Here is a 17,555-nt window from a genome sequence, read left to right as displayed (position 1 = left end):
ACATATTTTAGATAACTGTTACAATAGTTTTCTACATTTAAATAATCACTATTCACTCATCCAAAAATAAAAAATTATTATTTGTCATTTCTCCTTTAACCTTTTGTCATCTCTCCTGTCACTTTTTGACGTGCCTCTCCTCTCCTTTCTCATTTTTTTTATTAATATAATAATAAAATAAAGATAAAAAATTATTGTTTTAATAAAATAGAGGATATGATAGGTAATTTGATATAATCTTGGTTGGATAGAAAATCTGTAAAATAGATAACAATGACAGAAAAATCTGTAAAATTGATAACAATGATATTTCATCTGTATCACTTTTACACTTTTAAGTCGTAAGAAGTTTTTTTTTTTCTGGTTTTTGTAAGAGACTACGATTAAGTTGAGAGGAGTAGAGTAATTATAATGCCTCAAAATAAGTAGTTATAACCAATTACAAAAGCAGAATTCTTATTGAAAATTTGATATTATTGATGGATTAGCTTGTGTAATCCATTCCACACAATACAACCAACCACACAAACAAACATATTCACAAGTTGAGGGGAAAAGAAAAAAAAAGATTTACTGATATTAACAAGTCAACTGGTCTCTGAACCCTTCTATCTCTTCAAATATGGGAAGCCTTTTTGATCTGGACGGGGCCCATTCCTTCATCAACTCTTCAAGCCCATTTACAAAATCATCGTCCAAGCTGAGGCTCAAAGGGTCCAACTCCTCAAGATTGGGCCGCCTTGGTTCCGCCTCCATAAGCAATTCTTCGGCCCGTTTTGTTGTTCTACATTCATCAGAGCCCGGAAGATAGCCTTGCAATACATGTAGGAGAATCGAACGGGCCTCATCATAACGGGCCTGCTTGATCAAACAAAGACCCAAGTTACAGGCCTTGTTTGCGTCAGGATCAACCATCTGGGCCTTCTTGTAAACTACCTCAGCTGCAACGTAGTTTGATTTCTTCATGTAGGCCCAGCCCAGGTTTCCCTGTGACATGTAGGTCCAATCAGTTTTTGCAAAAGTAAAAAAATAATAATAAATAACAGCTCCGGTGAAAATTATCAGTTATGATAGGGATCTTGGAATCCCAGCGTTATCTCGACGGCTGAGTTGAACGGAGAGAATTTTATGTGTATCATGAGAGAGATGTGTAGCCCACAAATTTACTTGAATCTTATGCGTCCAACTCAACTCAAGAGCAGTGATAAATAGAATACCAACTGCTAAGATCTTTATCATTTTTAGAATCATACCAGCAATCTTGCCGTTTCTTGCTTAACAGAAACTTGAAATTTCTTGCCATGAGAGCGAGCAGTCCTTGTGGGTTTTCCATTGAAGGCCTCTCCTTGGTATATCAACCTCAGCTTTCTCTTTATCAACTCTATTTGCTCGTCTACTTTCCCACTTTTCTGCAAACTCCATCACCTCAAATTACATTAATATTATATTCATCATGAAATCAAAGGCATAATTTCATATGATTCGAGACAAACTATATGACTATAAAGCAATTGTGTATATATATATATAGTAATATATACCTTGTACAAGTCAAGGAGGACATTGTCTAGTGAATCTTGAGCTTGCTTGGAGCAAAGGCTTCTAAAGGACTTGACAGCTTCAATGGCTTCTTCAGTTCTATCTACTTGCTTCATCACCACTGCCATGTCCTTGAGAGCACTATCTACTCTGTCCCTTGCATTTATGGCCTTCCAGAACCAAATTATTGCTGCTTCTGGGTCTTTCTCTACTAACTGAAACATGTCCCTTGTCAAATTATTAATGCTTAATTATCTCAACTTATGAAACTACAAATACAAATCAAAGATCATGTCCACTTCAGCTTTAGTTTTCGAGGATATAAATTACAAATTGAAGAATTGAATCAAGAAGAGAGAAAGAGATCATCACCTGAGCATGCTTAGCTCGACCATAAGGACCATCCCCAGCAGGAACCTTGTGTATAACATGGAATTGATCCTCTATTTTTCCTGTACAAATCTTCCCTTTCTCCATCCTTTTCTTCTTCTTTTTTGTGAAAAAAAAAAGGTTTATTGAATCTCCAATAATGGTAAAGAAATGGAGAATTATTGTACTCTGTAGACAGAAACACGGAGATCTTTTGCATATAAGCAAAGGAATCTTTGGCTGCAAAAAAATGAACCTGGTCCATATTGTTGGCTAAGTTCCTCAAAGTGTATATATACAACAGTACAAGCCTCCAATGTCATAATTTTACACCAGAATCCTCTCCCAATTATGACTTGGCACCTGTCATCTCTTTTTTTCAAGGCACATTTCATCACTCAACTAACTTGTTCAACCTAACATTTAGTCGAAACTAAACATAAAGAATCTAAGACCAACAAAATTACAAGCGTTTAAATTTAATTTAATGAATAGATAAGCCAAATAGCTCTGCTTATGAAGAAAAATGTAAATGTACAGAATATTAAACACCAAGTAATAGAAGCATAAATACAATATTATCAGGGAAACAGACAAAAATGTAGGAACCTAGACTGCTTTACCGACTATGTCAGAGCCGGTCGGGTTAAGTTGATTGTTTTGACAATTAGTCCATTAACAGGAAATTATGCACTAGTTGGAACTCAAAGAGATTCTTCCTCCTACAGTTTACCTTGCCTGGTCTAAACCCATATTCACCAACATGTATTAATAATAACTTAGAACTTTTGTAGTAGAAAGGAAGGAAAGGAGTAATGAAACTAGTCCTCACCCTCATCAACACCTACGGTTCAGTCCAAGATGCAAAACGACACAACCAAGAGCAGGAACAAAATATGCACATTGATTAAGACCAATGACCCCCCACAGACAATGGACATCCAGAGAGTTGTTTGTCAAAGAAAAGATCATGCCTGATGCAAAAATATAAATCGGGTACCAATCCCCCAACAAACTTTACTCCCTCCAATTTCTTGCACAACTAAGAGTTTTAGTCATGTAAACATCTATATTACAATTGCAAGGAATTGGAGAACTATGAGGGGGGATAATCAATCAAAACCAAGACAATACGAGTTGTGCTTGTAAGAGCCAACATAAAGATGGACTACGACAGCCTATTGTTTTCAAAAGGGATCAAGAAATATATGACAACAACATATAGACAGGAGGTATCAACAAACGTGAGAGTAAAAGAATTATAGCCAATCACTAACTAACCAGCCAACTACCGGCTAAATGCAAACAACCAACAAACCACCCAGCCCAAATTTATTTCTTCAAGAGAAAAAGCATGAAACCACTGCTTAATAATGCTATGCAATCATAAACCACATCCCTCGATAAAAATGCATACTGATAAAATTCACCCAATGGCCAAGGTAAGCATTTAGCTGATCTGAGAACAGAGGTAGCCAACTCTCTAATATGCTTGGTAACCACCTCCCCGTGAGAGACCACCCATCCTTCCACGACCACGGACATAGCCTCTGTCCCCTCCTCTGCCTCTTTCATATCCAGCACCTAAAAGTCAATGTTGCATGAGAACAGCCTGAAATCCATTCGCAAATTCAAACTGATATCTCCACCATGCATAAAATGAGTATGATATAATTGTTTATGAGCTCAAGGAGATTGAAAATGACATGACATATAAGTATCCAATTCCATTTACATCCTGCATACCAGTGCAAACAGTCATATTGTTTTACCATCAATCCCACATAAAGTTTTTCCTAACATCAATTCATGAACGATGAACAAACTTACCGCGATTGCCCCAACCTCTTCCTCGGCCACTACCTCGGCTCCAATTTGTATACCCGCCATTATCTATCATATAAAAGAGCATGTTAAAGGTATTGCCATACTTAAAAATATATATAGCAAGTAAAAAAGTATAGAAAATTATTATACAACCATAATAAAACATCCACTATAGCTACCTTGATAGTTTCCTTCATAATTTCCATGATAGTTTCCATATCCACCCCTGCCCCAATTCCGCCCTCTCCCTCTACCACGACCCCTGCCTCGGCCATATGAATCTGAAATTTGTCATCAAATCAAGGTGTTAAAACTGACAAGACGTATCCAAAGATACCAACTAAAAACAAGTTACTGACAACACCTTCATTGGCAGCATTGTACGGAGTGCGTGCTGGTCTGGGTTGTTGCTGTTGCTGATAATGGTACTGCCTCTTTGGTTGTTCTACAACAGATGGAGCTTGGTATCTATTGACAAGTTTTTCAGACATGCATAAAATGTCAAAATTGTCAAGCAGGAGCACTGGGAAAATAATGTAATTTTCAAGGTTTGAATGGTATAATTTCTTAAGTAACATGAGCTATCTCAAAACATCCCTGCCTAAAAGAGGGTCATGCGTTCGTACAGTAGCCCAGAATAGCACTACCCAAGAAACAAATCTTGATCAGTGCCAATAATAGATACAAGATAGGCTTTGTTCAAGGATTAACGAAGCAAACTGCATATCGCTCTTCGCAATGGCTCAACCACAAGCTACTCCCCTCTGAGTCCACATCAGATAGCCTAACTTAGGATTTAAAAAAAAATAATATTGGCATGAAGAAGCAATTACCCAGGAGAGTTGGTATTTAGCTCTCTAGTTGATAAAGTTATTGAAATCATCGAGACATGACGTGTTTGTTCCACACTGCATCAGACATAATTACTCAGATATCTCAGTACATATGCAACAACAAACACATCTTCTTCTTCTTTTTTCACATGCAAAACAATGAAACATTATTATAAAACTTACGGCACAAGACCCTCCTCAATAGGTTCCCATACATCAGTTATGCTTATTGAGCTGACAGTAGTCTCCTGATGCAAATTTGGAAGTCTCTTCTGCATGAGTAGACAAATACCTAATTAGTTAAGCACCAGAGAGCAAGCCACATAAAACGAAAACAACATTCACAGGAGAATACCTTCAATATCTCTGTAATGGCCACTGTCTTGCTGATTGCTTGGCCCATTGCCTTCAAAACAATCTCTTTTTCCACGTTTTTCCTAAAATGTATTGCGAACGACAATAACATAGAAAACAGAGATCTTAAGCATTATAGGGGGAAGATTAAAGAAGTGTTCAAAAAACAAAAACAAAAAACAGACAATTGCATAATGGTTTGCAGCACCATTGCATGGATACACATTCACATACAAAATGTGCACATTATAAATACAAGTGAACTGCATGCTGACAATAAGACTATTTAAGTATATCAGAGTCACGATTTTCTGGGATCTCATGCACACTACTCCATATTCAAACAGCTACATACTTACTTCTTAGACATAAAAGTTGGTACCTCCCCATTGAAACCCCTATGTATCTACTCTCACTATCAAAGACTTGTAGCCCCACATCGGATTGGCATAACCCAGCTAAATGGTATATAAGCAAAGGGTCAGCCCCTCTCACACAAATGAAGCGTTTTCTGGGCCTACGTACGTCAGAGATGACCGAGGATAACAAACCCATGAATCAAAGTGATATTGTGATATAAATCCTATTGTGATATATTCTGAAACTAACTCTCTGTTTCAGGTAATCACACAATTTCTATATATACCCACAATCCGTTAACAGAAATGCCACCAAAACACGATTTCTATATATACCCACAATCTGTTAAAAGAAATGCCACCAAAGATTAGACTCTAACACAATCAATCTCGGGACAGAATTATCATTGATGTAAAATGGAAACATCTCAATCAAAATTCAAACCACAGAAAGGCATAAAAAAGAACAAGCAACAAACCCCAGAAATCAAACAAACTCCAACAACTCATTACACAACAATAATCACACCAAATCCACGAGGGGCACCCACAGAACCCTAGGATATAATGCAGGAAAACAAAGACACATCCATCACCGAATAAACAACTAGCCGTACCAATGATAGCATTAAAAACAATGAAAACAAGACGCATGAACTGTTCCGGCGAGAAAAAAGACGATACCATAATAAGGGTAGTGGCATAGCTGATGTAGTTTCGGATAAGACCTTGAGAGGTGATACGAATCTCATTCTCGCTAATCGGAGACTCTGGCTTTGGTTTTTCCACACGCTGGTACCTATCCATGGCTCTCTGGATTTTTTTTCCTATGAAACGCTAAAACCCTTGACAGGGAAAAAGAGAGTAAAGGCTAAAACCTCAACGACGCTGAAAACTAAGGTAAGTTTAGTCATACACCGTTTTTTATAAAGACACCCTAATCTATACTGATCATACCTTATAAAAATCAGTTGATAGGGTATCTTTAGAAAACATCGAGTTGTGATTAAAGCTACCCAAACTCGACTGCCATGGCCTATTGGATTAAAGCCGTTCTCTTTTCCATATGACACTACTTTGGAGCGCGTGTTGACCAGGGCTTTCATATTAGGCCCATCTTCAAAATTATTAGTTTATTACGTTTTTAATGGGCCTAACTGGGCCTTTCACGGGTTAAGTAGTTAGGCCTGTTCAGATTGCAAACTAGATGAAATTATGAAAATTTATTGACAAAATTGAAGTTGATTAGTTAAATTTATGTCAAAAAATCGAAAATAATTGATAAAAAAAACCGATCAATTTATCGGTTAAATTTATTGAAGAGGATAGTTTAGTATAATATATGTTATGTAATTAATATGTTTGAAAAATTAATTAGCGAAGTTTTATGTGAGTATTAGAAAAAGATGAATGTGTCAAGTAAGTGTATGTAGTGAGTTCAATTATGGATTCAAATATTTCAGATAGTTGCATCGACATGTCGTTAAGGTCGGAAGTTCAAACCAATTAAGAGTATTTTTCTGAGGTTTTCTTGGTCTCGTTGGCTTTAATGTCCACTTTCAAGTAAGGATTAGAAGCCTCATTTTCATCCGCATGGATTTTAGCTCTACAATGATTATTCCAAAAAAAAAAGCAAAAGCCAGTAAAAAAAGATGGATGTGTTAAGTAAGTCTATGTAGTGAGTTCAATTATGGATCCAAATATTTCAGATAGTTGCATCGACATGTCATTAAGGTCGGAAGTTCGAACCAATTAAGAGTATTTTTCTGGGGTTTTCTTGGTCTCATTGGCTTTAAGGTCTACTTTCAATGAAGGGTTTAGAAGCCTCATTTTCATCCGCATAGATTTCAGCTCTAAAATGGTAATTCCAAAAAAAGCAAAAAGCCAGTAAAAGTTGAAGAAAGTTCATCCTTCGTAGCGAGAGCACAAGATTTCACATCAAGATTACAATTAAACATGATAGTAATACGGCAGTCTTACAAATTGCTGCTTTTTTTTTTTTCCAACTCTTCCAAATATTGAAATGATCTTACACGATTTAATATGAATCATGCGGGGTTATGATCTCATATGAATTGTGCAAATCGCAACATTTAGGATAGTTAGGGGAAAAAACACTTAAATCCTTGAATTAATAATGCAGAAGCTAAAACAGATCCAAAAAAAAAAAAGAGTACAACTATAGGCAATACTTCAGGCACACACGATTTCAATACTTCAGCGACGAAGAAAGTCAGCACCAGAAACAGTGGAGCTGAAGCTGATAACCTTGTGGAATTTGTTAACCGGTAACGGCAATTGAGGCAGTCTCCGCCAGCTGCAGCTGCCTTTCACACTGTCAATTTCACAAACACATGCCGGAAACTTCTTGTGATACTCGTCGTTGAACACATATATGAGATTCCCCATTCCAACACATTTCAAGCACGCAAACTTATCGTCTTCCTCACTATCTATCAATCCGTAGAGCAAATCGAGAGGCATGATCGCAATCTCGCTCAATTCCATAGTGGACTCCTCAATCTTCCACAGATTAAGCGACGTCGGAGAATTGCACATCCCGGCCAAGACGAGCATGCCCTTGCAGGCGATCAGGAAGGAGAAGATTACGCCGGGAGGCCTTAACATCTGGATCTGGCTCCAAACACGGTTATCCAAATCGAAATAAGACATAAAGCAAGAGTGAATTTCAAAGACGTAAAACCTGTTTCCAAACAGAGCGGAGGATAACGATTGGGAGACGAAATCTTCAGGGAGGGGTGGGCAGAGCTCCCAAGAGTTGAGGCTAGAGTTGTAGATCTCGGTGGCCAGAGGATGGTCCTCGATGTCGACGAGGCCGCCGATGAATCGGACTCCACCGACAACAAGGAAACGATCGGCGGAGGAGTCAGGGAGCGCGGCGAAGAGTGGGTTGATGCGGGGGAATCGGAGAGGGGAAGTGGAAGTCCAGCGAGGATTGATGACAGGAGAGAAGGAGAATTGATCAGCGGTGGTGAAAAGGAAACCGTGAGAGGCGGAGGGGGGGTAGGAGGAGGTAAGGAGAGTAGGGGCTGGGAGACGGAACCATGAGTGTGAGATAGGGTCAAAAGCAAAGGACTGGTGGTTCTTGGAGGAGGTGTTGTGGAGGCCAAGGAGGAAGAACCATGGGAGGTGGTTGCGGTGAGGAAATAAAGGGGAGGAGATTAGAGAGCGCCAGTGGTTGCAGACGGCGGAAGCACGAAGAAGAGAAGGTATGGGGAGGAGTGAGAGGATGTGCTCCGTCAATTCGTCGCTTAAGGTGGTGAAAGCTGAGTACTCTGATGACATTTTTGGTAGTTGGGGAGGAAGATAGAGTTAGTTGAAAGAAAGGAGAGACTGATAGATAGACTCAGCTTTTATCTGGTTCGGCAGGCATTACGGATGGTACTATTTCTTTTATTTTTAAAACTTATAAATATAAATATATATTTTTTAATCATATTAAAAGGTTTCTTAATAGGGATGGCAAAAAAATTGAATTCGGTTCGGATAACAGCACGTGTTTATGAAATGTTTAAAATCGGATAATTGACATATAAGTATATAATTTATGTCTAAACTTAATTTCATACGGATCGGATAAATTCGATCATCTGAACCGAACGAAGTTTTACAATCCCTATGATTTGTTTAACTTCAAAGCTCTATGGTCATTGCATTAAAACAGTAGCGTTATTGTAATACATCATTTTATGCCACGAATGACATTAGCAACTCCATTCCCGTATGAGCTGTTGTTGTTAAAGGTAGACGATGACTACTAACATAAAACTAATAAATGTTGGGTGTGTTTGGTAGGATGTTATCTGAGGTGGATCCACTTTCTCAAACCACCCACCAAACACCTAAAAAAAGTGGGGTGTTACCACCCGTAAAATGAAGCGGTAACGTCCCAAAACAACAAACTCCGTGTTGGAGCTTGATTTACACTTTTTTTGGCGTGGTGGGGCATTTTTTTTAAAAATTTATTTTTTCATAGGACCCATGACTTTGACCATTTAATATAATAAATAACATCTATTTCAACGTGGGTCCCATTGTCTCTTACCTTTAATATATATTTTTTAATATAAAATTTTATACATTAATTATTTTATATATTAATATTATACATATTTTTTATATATAAATATTACCAACTTTTTAAAAAAAATTATGCTTAAGCTTAATTATTTTAATTTATCAAATTATAAATTACTTATTTGTAATTTTTAATAATTGAAATTTAATTTTAAAATATTTAAAATTTTAAAAATACAAACAAAATATATTTTACACAACTTAACCGCTTAACATAGTTAACAGCTCTACCAAACATCTCACAGTTTATTTCAGAGCTTATCCGCTAAAGTTAAAATCCACACAATCGCTCTGTCAAAGACACACGTTCTTACAATTACTAAAATTACAATATACCCTAAGTCTTAAAATTATACAAGTGTGATACTTTTCATCCCTTAACTATTCATAATGCATCATAATCTAAGTTGCAAATTTTGACAAAAATAACTTCCCATAAACTATACAAGTGTAACTTTTCATTCCTTAACTATTCGCAATGCATCATAATCTACATAAACTACATTCTTTATCGTATCTGATTCCGCTTCTTAAACTTCAGAATGGACGACACCCACAAACCTCTTTCACTTCTCGCAATGACAAAGCACGCAAACTTGACTTGCTGTGCGTCGTTGAGTCTGTCCTCAGTTCATCTTCTACACTGACTAGATTTTCCCCAACTTGAATTCGCTCATCATCGTCATTTCCCGACCTAATGGGGCTAGTAAGGACACAGTCATTCAGAAAGCTCAGTCAATTTGACATAATTGATCACCAAAAGCAACAGGGGGAAACTGATAGTCAAGACTAATATTTCACAAATTTCTACAGTAGATAAGATCGTATGATCGTTGAATCGTCTGCAACAACTTTGAATCGACACCATCTTAAGTTTCAGTTACTTCGGGTGCCAAAGAAATGTGACGATTTGTAAAAGTTGTATGAAACACGACAAATTTTCAATTATTGAAATTAATTGAAAGAAAAATAGTTTAAGAATAAAAATGAAACTAAGATATATATATATATATATATATATATATTTTTTTTTTTTTTTTTGAAGCAACTAAGAATATGGTTGAAGGACGTACACATGGTTACATTTAGAGTGTGTTTGGTTTATTTGTTTTTCAAGTGTTTTCTGTTTTCTGTTTTCATTTTCTAGAAATAGAAAATGCTCATGAAAACAGGTTTGGTTGAGCGTTTTAGAAAACATGGAAATGGAAAAGCACCAGAAAATAGAAAACATAAAAAAGTCGTTTTCTAAAATAGAAAACACGGGAGAATGAAGACACGGAATTCTCCGTCAAATTCTTTCCGTCTTCGTCTCCGAAAACATGAAATGTGGTGATCTTTGTCATCAATGGTGGCATCATCGGCAATCATAGAAACTTCACTAGCAGATGCATCTGGTGTCAAACCAAGTGATCGGAGCATATTAGTTGATTTTGAGATGGTTTTGAAGGGAGAGAAGGGAAGTGGGTTTTGAGAATGGCTTGCCTTTTGCTTTTGCTGCTATTTTTGGAAGAGAAAATTGTCAAACACTTTGCGTGCAAGATTGCCATTGTTGTAGCCATAGTTGCTGCTATCGATGACTGTTATTTACAGAAGCTTAAAAGAGGGAGAAGAAGAAGTGTGGGAAATGTGTGTAATCTAGGCACAAAATCAGGACATGTGAGATAATTTATATCTCATATCATGACACTCACAACGTGTATTGTAGTTATAATTTTCTTAGGGCTGGGTTCTTGTTTTTGTCTGACCCTCTGATAGCGCAGAGCTTTGCTCTGCTTCTATGGTTGCCCTTTGTTTTCTTTACTGTGTTCAAGATTCTTCGTGTCTTCTCTGGAGTTTTTTTTTACTTGGATTGAGCTCTGCCATTGGGATTGGGCTTTGCCATTGGACTAAAGCTTATTTGGTTTATTTCTTTTGGGCCTAGTTTCATGGGCTATCTCTATTCAAGTTAAAGGGCTTAATTCAAGCCACAACTAGTGTTAATATTGAGAATGAGAGATAGTCTGATTGATTAGGTTGTCTATTCAGGACTTTGAGGTCTAGGGTTCTATTCTCACCAGGGGGTTTGAGATTTGAGTGTTAATATTTTATTTACACTGCAAAAGGCTTTGATGTGGGTATAAATAATGTTCAGGTTGGAGGACCAATTTTTCTACCCATTTTATGTTTTAAAAAACAATTTTTCAATATTTCAAACCAAACATGTTTTCTATCTTAGAAAATATAAATAGAAACATAAAGTAGAAAATAGAAATAGAAAAGGAAAACATGAAAACAGAAAACAAACTAAACGCACTCTTAGCGTTCTCCAATTTTCAAATCCGTTATTTTTCTTGGGTGTCAAAAATCATGGGAAATTAATAAATAGTGGTTACCATATCTTCTTCCATTAGTACCTCAATAAAGCTAAGTAAACAGATCAGGAACCATAAGCATTTTAGTTGACAAACTTGATTGAGTGGAATTGATATTTGTCTTTTTATATATCTCAGAGCTTTTCTACTTCAGAACTATTGGTATTTGGTTCTATTATAAATGACAACTCTTTAGTGGCCATCTACAGTGGCCCAACTGGATACTCCTGGACATCCATGAATAATTTTTATTAACGTTGGGCAATGGTGTCAGTAAGTTGAGTTTGGTTTAGACTCTCTGTGTTTTTTGTTTGACTATGTTATGTTGACCAAGCCTTTGCCATGTCATTAGTTTTATGTTTGAATATTGAAAGCTTGTGATCTTGCCACATGTATGGCTAGATGTAGTTGGACGGAAGGATCTGGAGTATCCCGAAGTTTTTTGTTTGAGAAACATGAATAAAGAAGACTCTGTTTTTGAAATGAGGCAGGGGTTTGATGCAGCAATCGGGGCACTTAGGTGCATTGCATTGAAAATTCCCCAAATAACTGGAGAGGAGACGCTGAATTGTTGAGGAAATGTTTTCTTCATAACCTTGAAACGGATTGCACAAAGACGGACATCGCTGCCACCACACACCACCATATCCGAAGGAACGCTCAAATTAGTGGACCAAACCACCAGCTCTGAAGACAAAACCCTCATATCTGTGGCCTTATTGAATAACAAAAACAAAACATACACACAGAGATGAACAAGAAGGAGGGACTGGAGGGGATATGTAGGTGGTATACAGAAAGAGGGGAACGGGAAGGAGGGGGAGGGGGAAGGGAAGGAGGGGGAGGAGGAGGAGGGAGGAGAATCCCCTCCTCCTCCCAAAATGTTGCAGGAATTGAGAGCGTCGGCAAGAGAGAAATGAGAGACAGAGAGACAAAGACACAGAGAGAGAGAGAGAGGTTTTTAAGTTGTAATAAGTTGTAGTTCGTTTGTTATTGTTGTAAGAAACATAGCAGATGAAAAAGTTTGAAGCTTTGTCTGGAAAAACTTGTTCTCTTGACTGCTTGTTCTTTTAACTTCATAGCTGTTTAGTTTTGTTGTGCGTGCTCAGGAGTCTAGTTTGAAAGACTGAGTATTTGCAGCTGAGTTGTTTGTGCTTATACAGTCTGGAGTTGGGTTTGAGAAGCAGTTTTTTAGAGTGTTTCCTCTGTTCAGATTCATTGCAGGTCAAGTTCTTTGTGTTTGCAGTGGTTAAGCTAGCTGCTTGCCTCGTAATTTCTATCAAATAGGATGGGTTGTGAGAGCCAATCTTATCTCAAAATATTGAAATCTTATGTGGGTAATAACTCCAACAATTAAGATAGTCAAGCAGCTTGGTTTTATTTTTGTAAGATCAGGTAGGGAAGGAACAGTGCCCTAATTGATGCCAATCTTAAGGTTACAAGTCAAGTAGACAGCTTCAGCTAGTCAGTTTTCAGACATAAATGTGTAATGAAACATTCTCTATTACACATGTAAGTGGACGATTTGTTAGGCTGTAACGTAGGCATCAACTTAGTTGAAACTTTTATGGCATTCTAGATAGTTACATTTACATATAAATCTCCAAATTAATCAAGAGAAAAATTATAGATCTTGTAACATCTCTAGCTAGTACAAGAATGCCTAAAACCATGATTTGGCCGTCGAAGATCACCATGTTATTAGTCTCGTTTATGATTCACAGCTCTAGCACCACAACTGTCGAAAAAAAATTCAGATACAGAATTAGGCAGTTGAATTAATAGAGAAAGGCAAATTAAAGAAAGAGAGGGAGAGAGATCTTTCACATTCAGAGTCTGTAGTGATCCAGTTTGCTTTCCTATCATGCATAGGAGTGGAATTCAGTGACATTGCTTGATCATTCCTTGCTGAAGAAGCCATTGAAATTGCTGAGATGGCAGAGGAGGTTGTGGAGCAACTTTCAACTTCCCATCTGAAGCTGATCTTTGGAGAGTCATTGCTAAGTTGATCATCATCAGGTACTGCTTTTAAAGTTGCACGGTTGCGGAAGTGTAAAACCTGCAAGATCGATATATATATTAAGTGCCCGTGATGAATATTCGCGACATGACATTGCTCTGATACCATGTGAAACACAGTTTTGTCCTGAAAATTTTACCTTTCGACCGATGAATTTTCCAGCTTTGTCTGATTTTGCAGCAGCAGCCATTGAAATTGCTGAGATGGCAGAGGAGGTTGTGGAGCAACTTTCAACTTCCCATCTGAAGCTGATCTTTGGAGAGTCATTGCTAAGTTGATCATCATCAGGTACTGCTTTTAAAGTTGCACGGTTGCGGAAGTGTAAAACCTGCAAGATCGATATATATATTAAGTGCCCGTGATGAATATTCGCGACATGACATTGCTCTGATACCATGTGAAACACAGTTTTGTCCTGAAAATTTTACCTTTCGACCGATGAATTTTCCAGCTTTGTCTGATTTTGCAGCAGCAGCCCATCTCAGTAGCTCTTTCATTCTTGACATGGCTTTGCTTTTATCACCTTTAACCTTCTCTCTCTTTTCCATAGTTCCATTTGATGGTAATGTGGTATCACTGATAGGCAAAACTTTATTTCCACCATGAGCAGCAGTTGTCGAATCGAGCCCGCGAGCAATATTATTCTCTTCTTTCTTCATTTTCATAAGCACTCTCTGAGACTGCCTTCTATTAAAGCTTCCAACTCTTCTTAAGTCGAGTGTGCTATAGAAACTAGCTTCTGCAACATCTTTTCTGCATAAAACTGTAAACAAATTGAAATTCTTACAACCACAGTCAATGCTACTCCCACGAATTCTCTTCGATTTTCGATTCTCGAACAAAACTAGGTCTTTGGGCCTCGCTTCTTGATCTGTAAAGCCAAAAAGAACATAACAAAACATTGATTTGTAAGTAAGGCAGTGTAATATACAGTATATACATGGAGTGGAAATAGTTTGTTGGATTTGTCTTACCAGTGACAGTATTTTTGGCCTCCCTTTGATGTTCCGGGGTCAACTTCAAAAGCCACTGAAAAATCTGCTAGAAATGGGGAGACACATGATCATGAGGGTTTGATTTGAATGCTATACAGTGCATGTTATCTATATATATAAATATATAGATATATATTACAGCCAGAGCTAGCTCACCTGCATGATATTTATGCCTTTGTATATATATGTGGTAAAAGTAGATATGGTCAAATGGACAGCACTGAAAGATCTATCTGCGCTGTCTCATTACTATGCTGATCAAGATTCCAGTAAGGGACTTTGGAGGGAAGAAGACAAAGGAAAGTTGAGATTGAATCTAAGCAAAGATGGTGAAACCCATCTGGCAAGTCAGTGGGGGGGAAGGTTGGCTTGTTATTCCTAGTAACATGGCTGTGTGATTAATTATATAAGATGATCATGTGGTGGGTGTCAAGTGGAGATATTTTGGTTTAAATTAAGAACCAAAGATGTGTTTAGTCTTGGTGCCATACACTTGTAAATCTCCCATGCATTCCATTTAAGTGATCTCTGTGGTCCTAAACTCCACAGTTTACTGGGTAAAACTTATTGTTGTGACAAGAGTCAATTGACCAGTTACTGGACGCGTTTGGTAGTATGTTTGCACCTGTCAAATGCACAACTTTGGGTTGACGCAACACATTCGGACAAATTTTTTTGGTTCAACCGTGTATTACGTTATCTTTGCGTCGCGGTGAGTTCAAACACTAGATTTTCTTTTCCAATTTTCCCTTAATGAGATTTGTTATTCCATTTATATCTAATTTTACTCTCACCTCTCCACAATATTTTTACTTACTCACCTCACCTCACCCCACCCCACCCCACCACATTTCAGAAGCCGCATCATGTCAACGCATGAGGTCAAAACACAACGGACTCCCAAACGGAATCATAAGAGCAACTCAAATGTTCAGGGTTTCAGATAAGAGATCCACATAAGGCCACATCTTTACAAAGTAAAAAACAAACCTGTGACTAGCTGAGCATGTGAGCAGAGGAGATATCTACTAATTGTTAATGACTTAATGCTGTGGGCACCATTGTTGCCTACATTGAAGATGACAATAAGAGATTCTGACGACTATTGGTCGAAATCCTGGCGATGTCGTGTCAATCTCCTCCTCCCCATTAACTCACTTTTTCCTGCATGGACAGCTTTCATTCCACGTCGTCGCCATTGTTATATTAATCAATGTTAACAAAACCTCTTCAAACACTACAAATCAATATTGTCCGCTTTGGGTTTAAGCATGCACGGCTTTGTTCTTTTGGGTCATCACCTACGATAGGTAAGCCTAGAAAAGGTCTTTGTTGAAGATTTAGCGGAGTGGATTCCGGTTCACTATAGATAAATCAGATTACTATCACGGTTTTTTGTTTATGAACCATTCGATTGAGTCATATCAATTTGATATGAGATTTTTAGCCTTGACACATCAATAAACTGAAGGTAGAATGCACCCTTTTTTACTGCAAAGAAAACATAATGGACCATATATCCAATAGTTTGAACATTAGTGACTAGATGTGGCTGTCTTGTCCAATTTTCATTCGACAGAAAGAAGGAATGTCTGTACTCAGACTCGGAGAGACAATAATCCATTGTTTGACACAAACACACAGCAGAAGACGAGGTGGCACTAATCTCAAAAAAAATTTCCGATGGCGCAACCCCCGCTACTTTATTGTGCCTATAGTGAATTTGAATCCTGGATCCGCCACTACTGTTTACAATCAAATAAGAAAGCATCCAGACATGTATCCAATCACAATTACTATAAATAAGCTGAAAGCATTATAAATACATCCTCGAGAGAATCTAATTACCAGCCTTAGCAATTACTTCAAACTTACGAGTAAATGTAGCCATGATTTCCAATCAGCGTAATAAGTACAAGGCAGTTTCCTAGCATTCCTGGAAAAAATCAATGGTAACATCATCAACTGGGTCAGCAAAGCATAATCTGAAAGATAACTCCAGAAGGTGTCAAGTTCCTGTTATTTATAGCGTTTGCGGGGGAGTCGGTGACAGTGAGGTCAAAAGAGAGGGGGACTCGGTACCGGTGGCAGTAAACGCCTCCGCTTCGGAGTTCGGTCGGTAAAACCACAAAATTTGCTACATTAATGGGCCGAATTGGCCCGCAGATTATGATCCCGCTCGGCTCGTTCTCTTCATGGGCCTGACTGGGCCCGAGTTATATGGTGAAACGTTACTTGTCTACATTAAAATGCCGAACTGCCTGAAGATTATAATCCAGCCTGGCTCGCTCAGGTCGTGGGCTTATCTGGGCCTGGTTATATGGCCCTTTTTTTTTTTAGGGAAGAGAATCAAACTTGCGTCCAACGTGTTTACTTGAGTGTGTCAGATTGCACGCCCCAAAATTAAATTCATCATCTATAAAGAAAAATAAATTTAATTATTTTCACATTGTTCATCTAACATAATAGGGAAGCTCATAAAATGATGCCTCGTAATTTGTGAGCTTCATATTCTCTTTTATAAACAGATTTACAAGGAATGGAAATCCACATCATACATACAATGTCAAGTTTGTCATCCCAAGCGATATGGGATAAAAAACCATGAGGTTCTTACACTCTCCAACAAATGTGAAGTCGAAGTGACATTCATTGACTCAACACATGGAGGATAGTGCATCCCATCTATACCTTGGGTCCGATTCAATACCATGTCATAATTTGAAAAAATGAGTAGAAGAAAAGAATTGACCAAAAAAAAAAAAACTTCCAAACATATGGTTGTTTTTGTAACGCATCACTACCATTTC

The 17,555-nt window shown here is 37.7% G+C and overlaps 4 protein-coding genes across 4 annotated transcripts; all 4 read right to left on the bottom strand.

Moving 5' to 3' along the window:
• Positions 1 to 392: 392 nt before the first annotated feature.
• LOC120007432 (protein SULFUR DEFICIENCY-INDUCED 1-like) lies at positions 393 to 3,236 on the bottom strand. Its single transcript, XM_038857657.1, has 4 exons — positions 1,912 to 3,236; positions 1,542 to 1,754; positions 1,254 to 1,409; positions 393 to 987 (listed from the first exon to the last, which is right to left on the bottom strand). The coding sequence occupies exons 1-4, from the start codon at positions 2,014 to 2,016 to the stop codon at positions 580 to 582; spliced, it is 882 nt and encodes a 293-aa protein (XP_038713585.1). The 5' UTR covers positions 2,017 to 3,236; the 3' UTR covers positions 393 to 579.
• A 12-nt stretch (positions 3,237 to 3,248) lies between these two features.
• On the bottom strand, positions 3,249 to 6,173 carry LOC120007434 (ribonuclease P protein subunit p25-like). The gene is made up of 8 exons (XM_038857658.1): positions 5,966 to 6,173; positions 4,924 to 5,005; positions 4,752 to 4,840; positions 4,569 to 4,643; positions 4,100 to 4,203; positions 3,915 to 4,016; positions 3,739 to 3,801; positions 3,249 to 3,492 (listed from the first exon to the last, which is right to left on the bottom strand). The coding sequence occupies exons 1-8, from the start codon at positions 6,031 to 6,033 to the stop codon at positions 3,392 to 3,394; spliced, it is 684 nt and encodes a 227-aa protein (XP_038713586.1). The 5' UTR covers positions 6,034 to 6,173; the 3' UTR covers positions 3,249 to 3,391.
• Positions 6,174 to 7,271: 1,098 nt separating this feature from the next.
• LOC120007431 (F-box/kelch-repeat protein At3g24760) lies at positions 7,272 to 8,683 on the bottom strand. The gene has a single exon (XM_038857656.1). The coding sequence runs from the start codon at positions 8,585 to 8,587 to the stop codon at positions 7,499 to 7,501; it is 1,089 nt and encodes a 362-aa protein (XP_038713584.1). The 5' UTR covers positions 8,588 to 8,683; the 3' UTR covers positions 7,272 to 7,498.
• Positions 8,684 to 13,322: 4,639 nt separating this feature from the next.
• Positions 13,323 to 14,907, bottom strand: LOC120008029. Its single transcript, XM_038858535.1, has 6 exons — positions 14,902 to 14,907; positions 14,725 to 14,788; positions 14,179 to 14,621; positions 13,890 to 14,078; positions 13,558 to 13,789; positions 13,323 to 13,468 (listed from the first exon to the last, which is right to left on the bottom strand). Exons 1-6 carry the CDS (start codon positions 14,905 to 14,907, stop codon positions 13,449 to 13,451), a joined length of 954 nt encoding a protein of 317 aa, XP_038714463.1. The 3' UTR covers positions 13,323 to 13,448.
• Positions 14,908 to 17,555: the final 2,648 nt, after the last annotated feature.

Source organism: Tripterygium wilfordii, chromosome 10, assembly GCF_013401445.1.
Source record: "Tripterygium wilfordii isolate XIE 37 chromosome 10, ASM1340144v1, whole genome shotgun sequence".
Taxonomy (NCBI): Eukaryota; Viridiplantae; Streptophyta; class Magnoliopsida; order Celastrales; family Celastraceae; genus Tripterygium; species Tripterygium wilfordii.
Note: the sequence above shows the minus strand (reverse complement) of the source record. Positions and strands in the feature narration are given on the sequence as shown.

What these genes read in the sequence shown, in the direction of transcription:
- LOC120007431 (XM_038857656.1), bottom strand. Translation starts at nt 8,587, where the DNA reads ATGTCATCAGAGTACTCAGCTTTCACCACCTTAAGCGACGAATTGACG.
- LOC120007434 (XM_038857658.1), bottom strand. Translation starts at nt 6,033, where the DNA reads ATGAGATTCGTATCACCTCTCAAGGTCTTATCCGAAACTACATCAGCT. An exon ending in CTAAATACCAACTCTCCTGG is followed by an intron (nt 4,204 to 4,568) that starts GTAATTGCTTCT and finishes ACTTGTCAATAG; the next exon opens with ATACCAAGCTCCATCTGTTG. An exon ending in GTACAATGCTGCCAATGAAG is followed by an intron (nt 4,017 to 4,099) that starts GTGTTGTCAGTA and finishes GACAAATTTCAG; the next exon opens with ATTCATATGGCCGAGGCAGG.
- LOC120008029 (XM_038858535.1), bottom strand. An exon ending in GAAAATTCATCGGTCGAAAG is followed by an intron (nt 14,079 to 14,178) that starts GTAAAATTTTCA and finishes TCGATCTTGCAG; the next exon opens with GTTTTACACTTCCGCAACCG. An exon ending in GAAAATTCATCGGTCGAAAG is followed by an intron (nt 13,790 to 13,889) that starts GTAAAATTTTCA and finishes TCGATCTTGCAG; the next exon opens with GTTTTACACTTCCGCAACCG.
- LOC120007432 (XM_038857657.1), bottom strand. Translation starts at nt 2,016, where the DNA reads ATGGAGAAAGGGAAGATTTGTACAGGAAAAATAGAGGATCAATTCCAT. An exon ending in TCCTCCTTGACTTGTACAAG is followed by an intron (nt 1,410 to 1,541) that starts GTATATATTACT and finishes TGGAGTTTGCAG; the next exon opens with AAAAGTGGGAAAGTAGACGA. An exon ending in AAGAAACGGCAAGATTGCTG is followed by an intron (nt 988 to 1,253) that starts GTATGATTCTAA and finishes TACATGTCACAG; the next exon opens with GGAAACCTGGGCTGGGCCTA.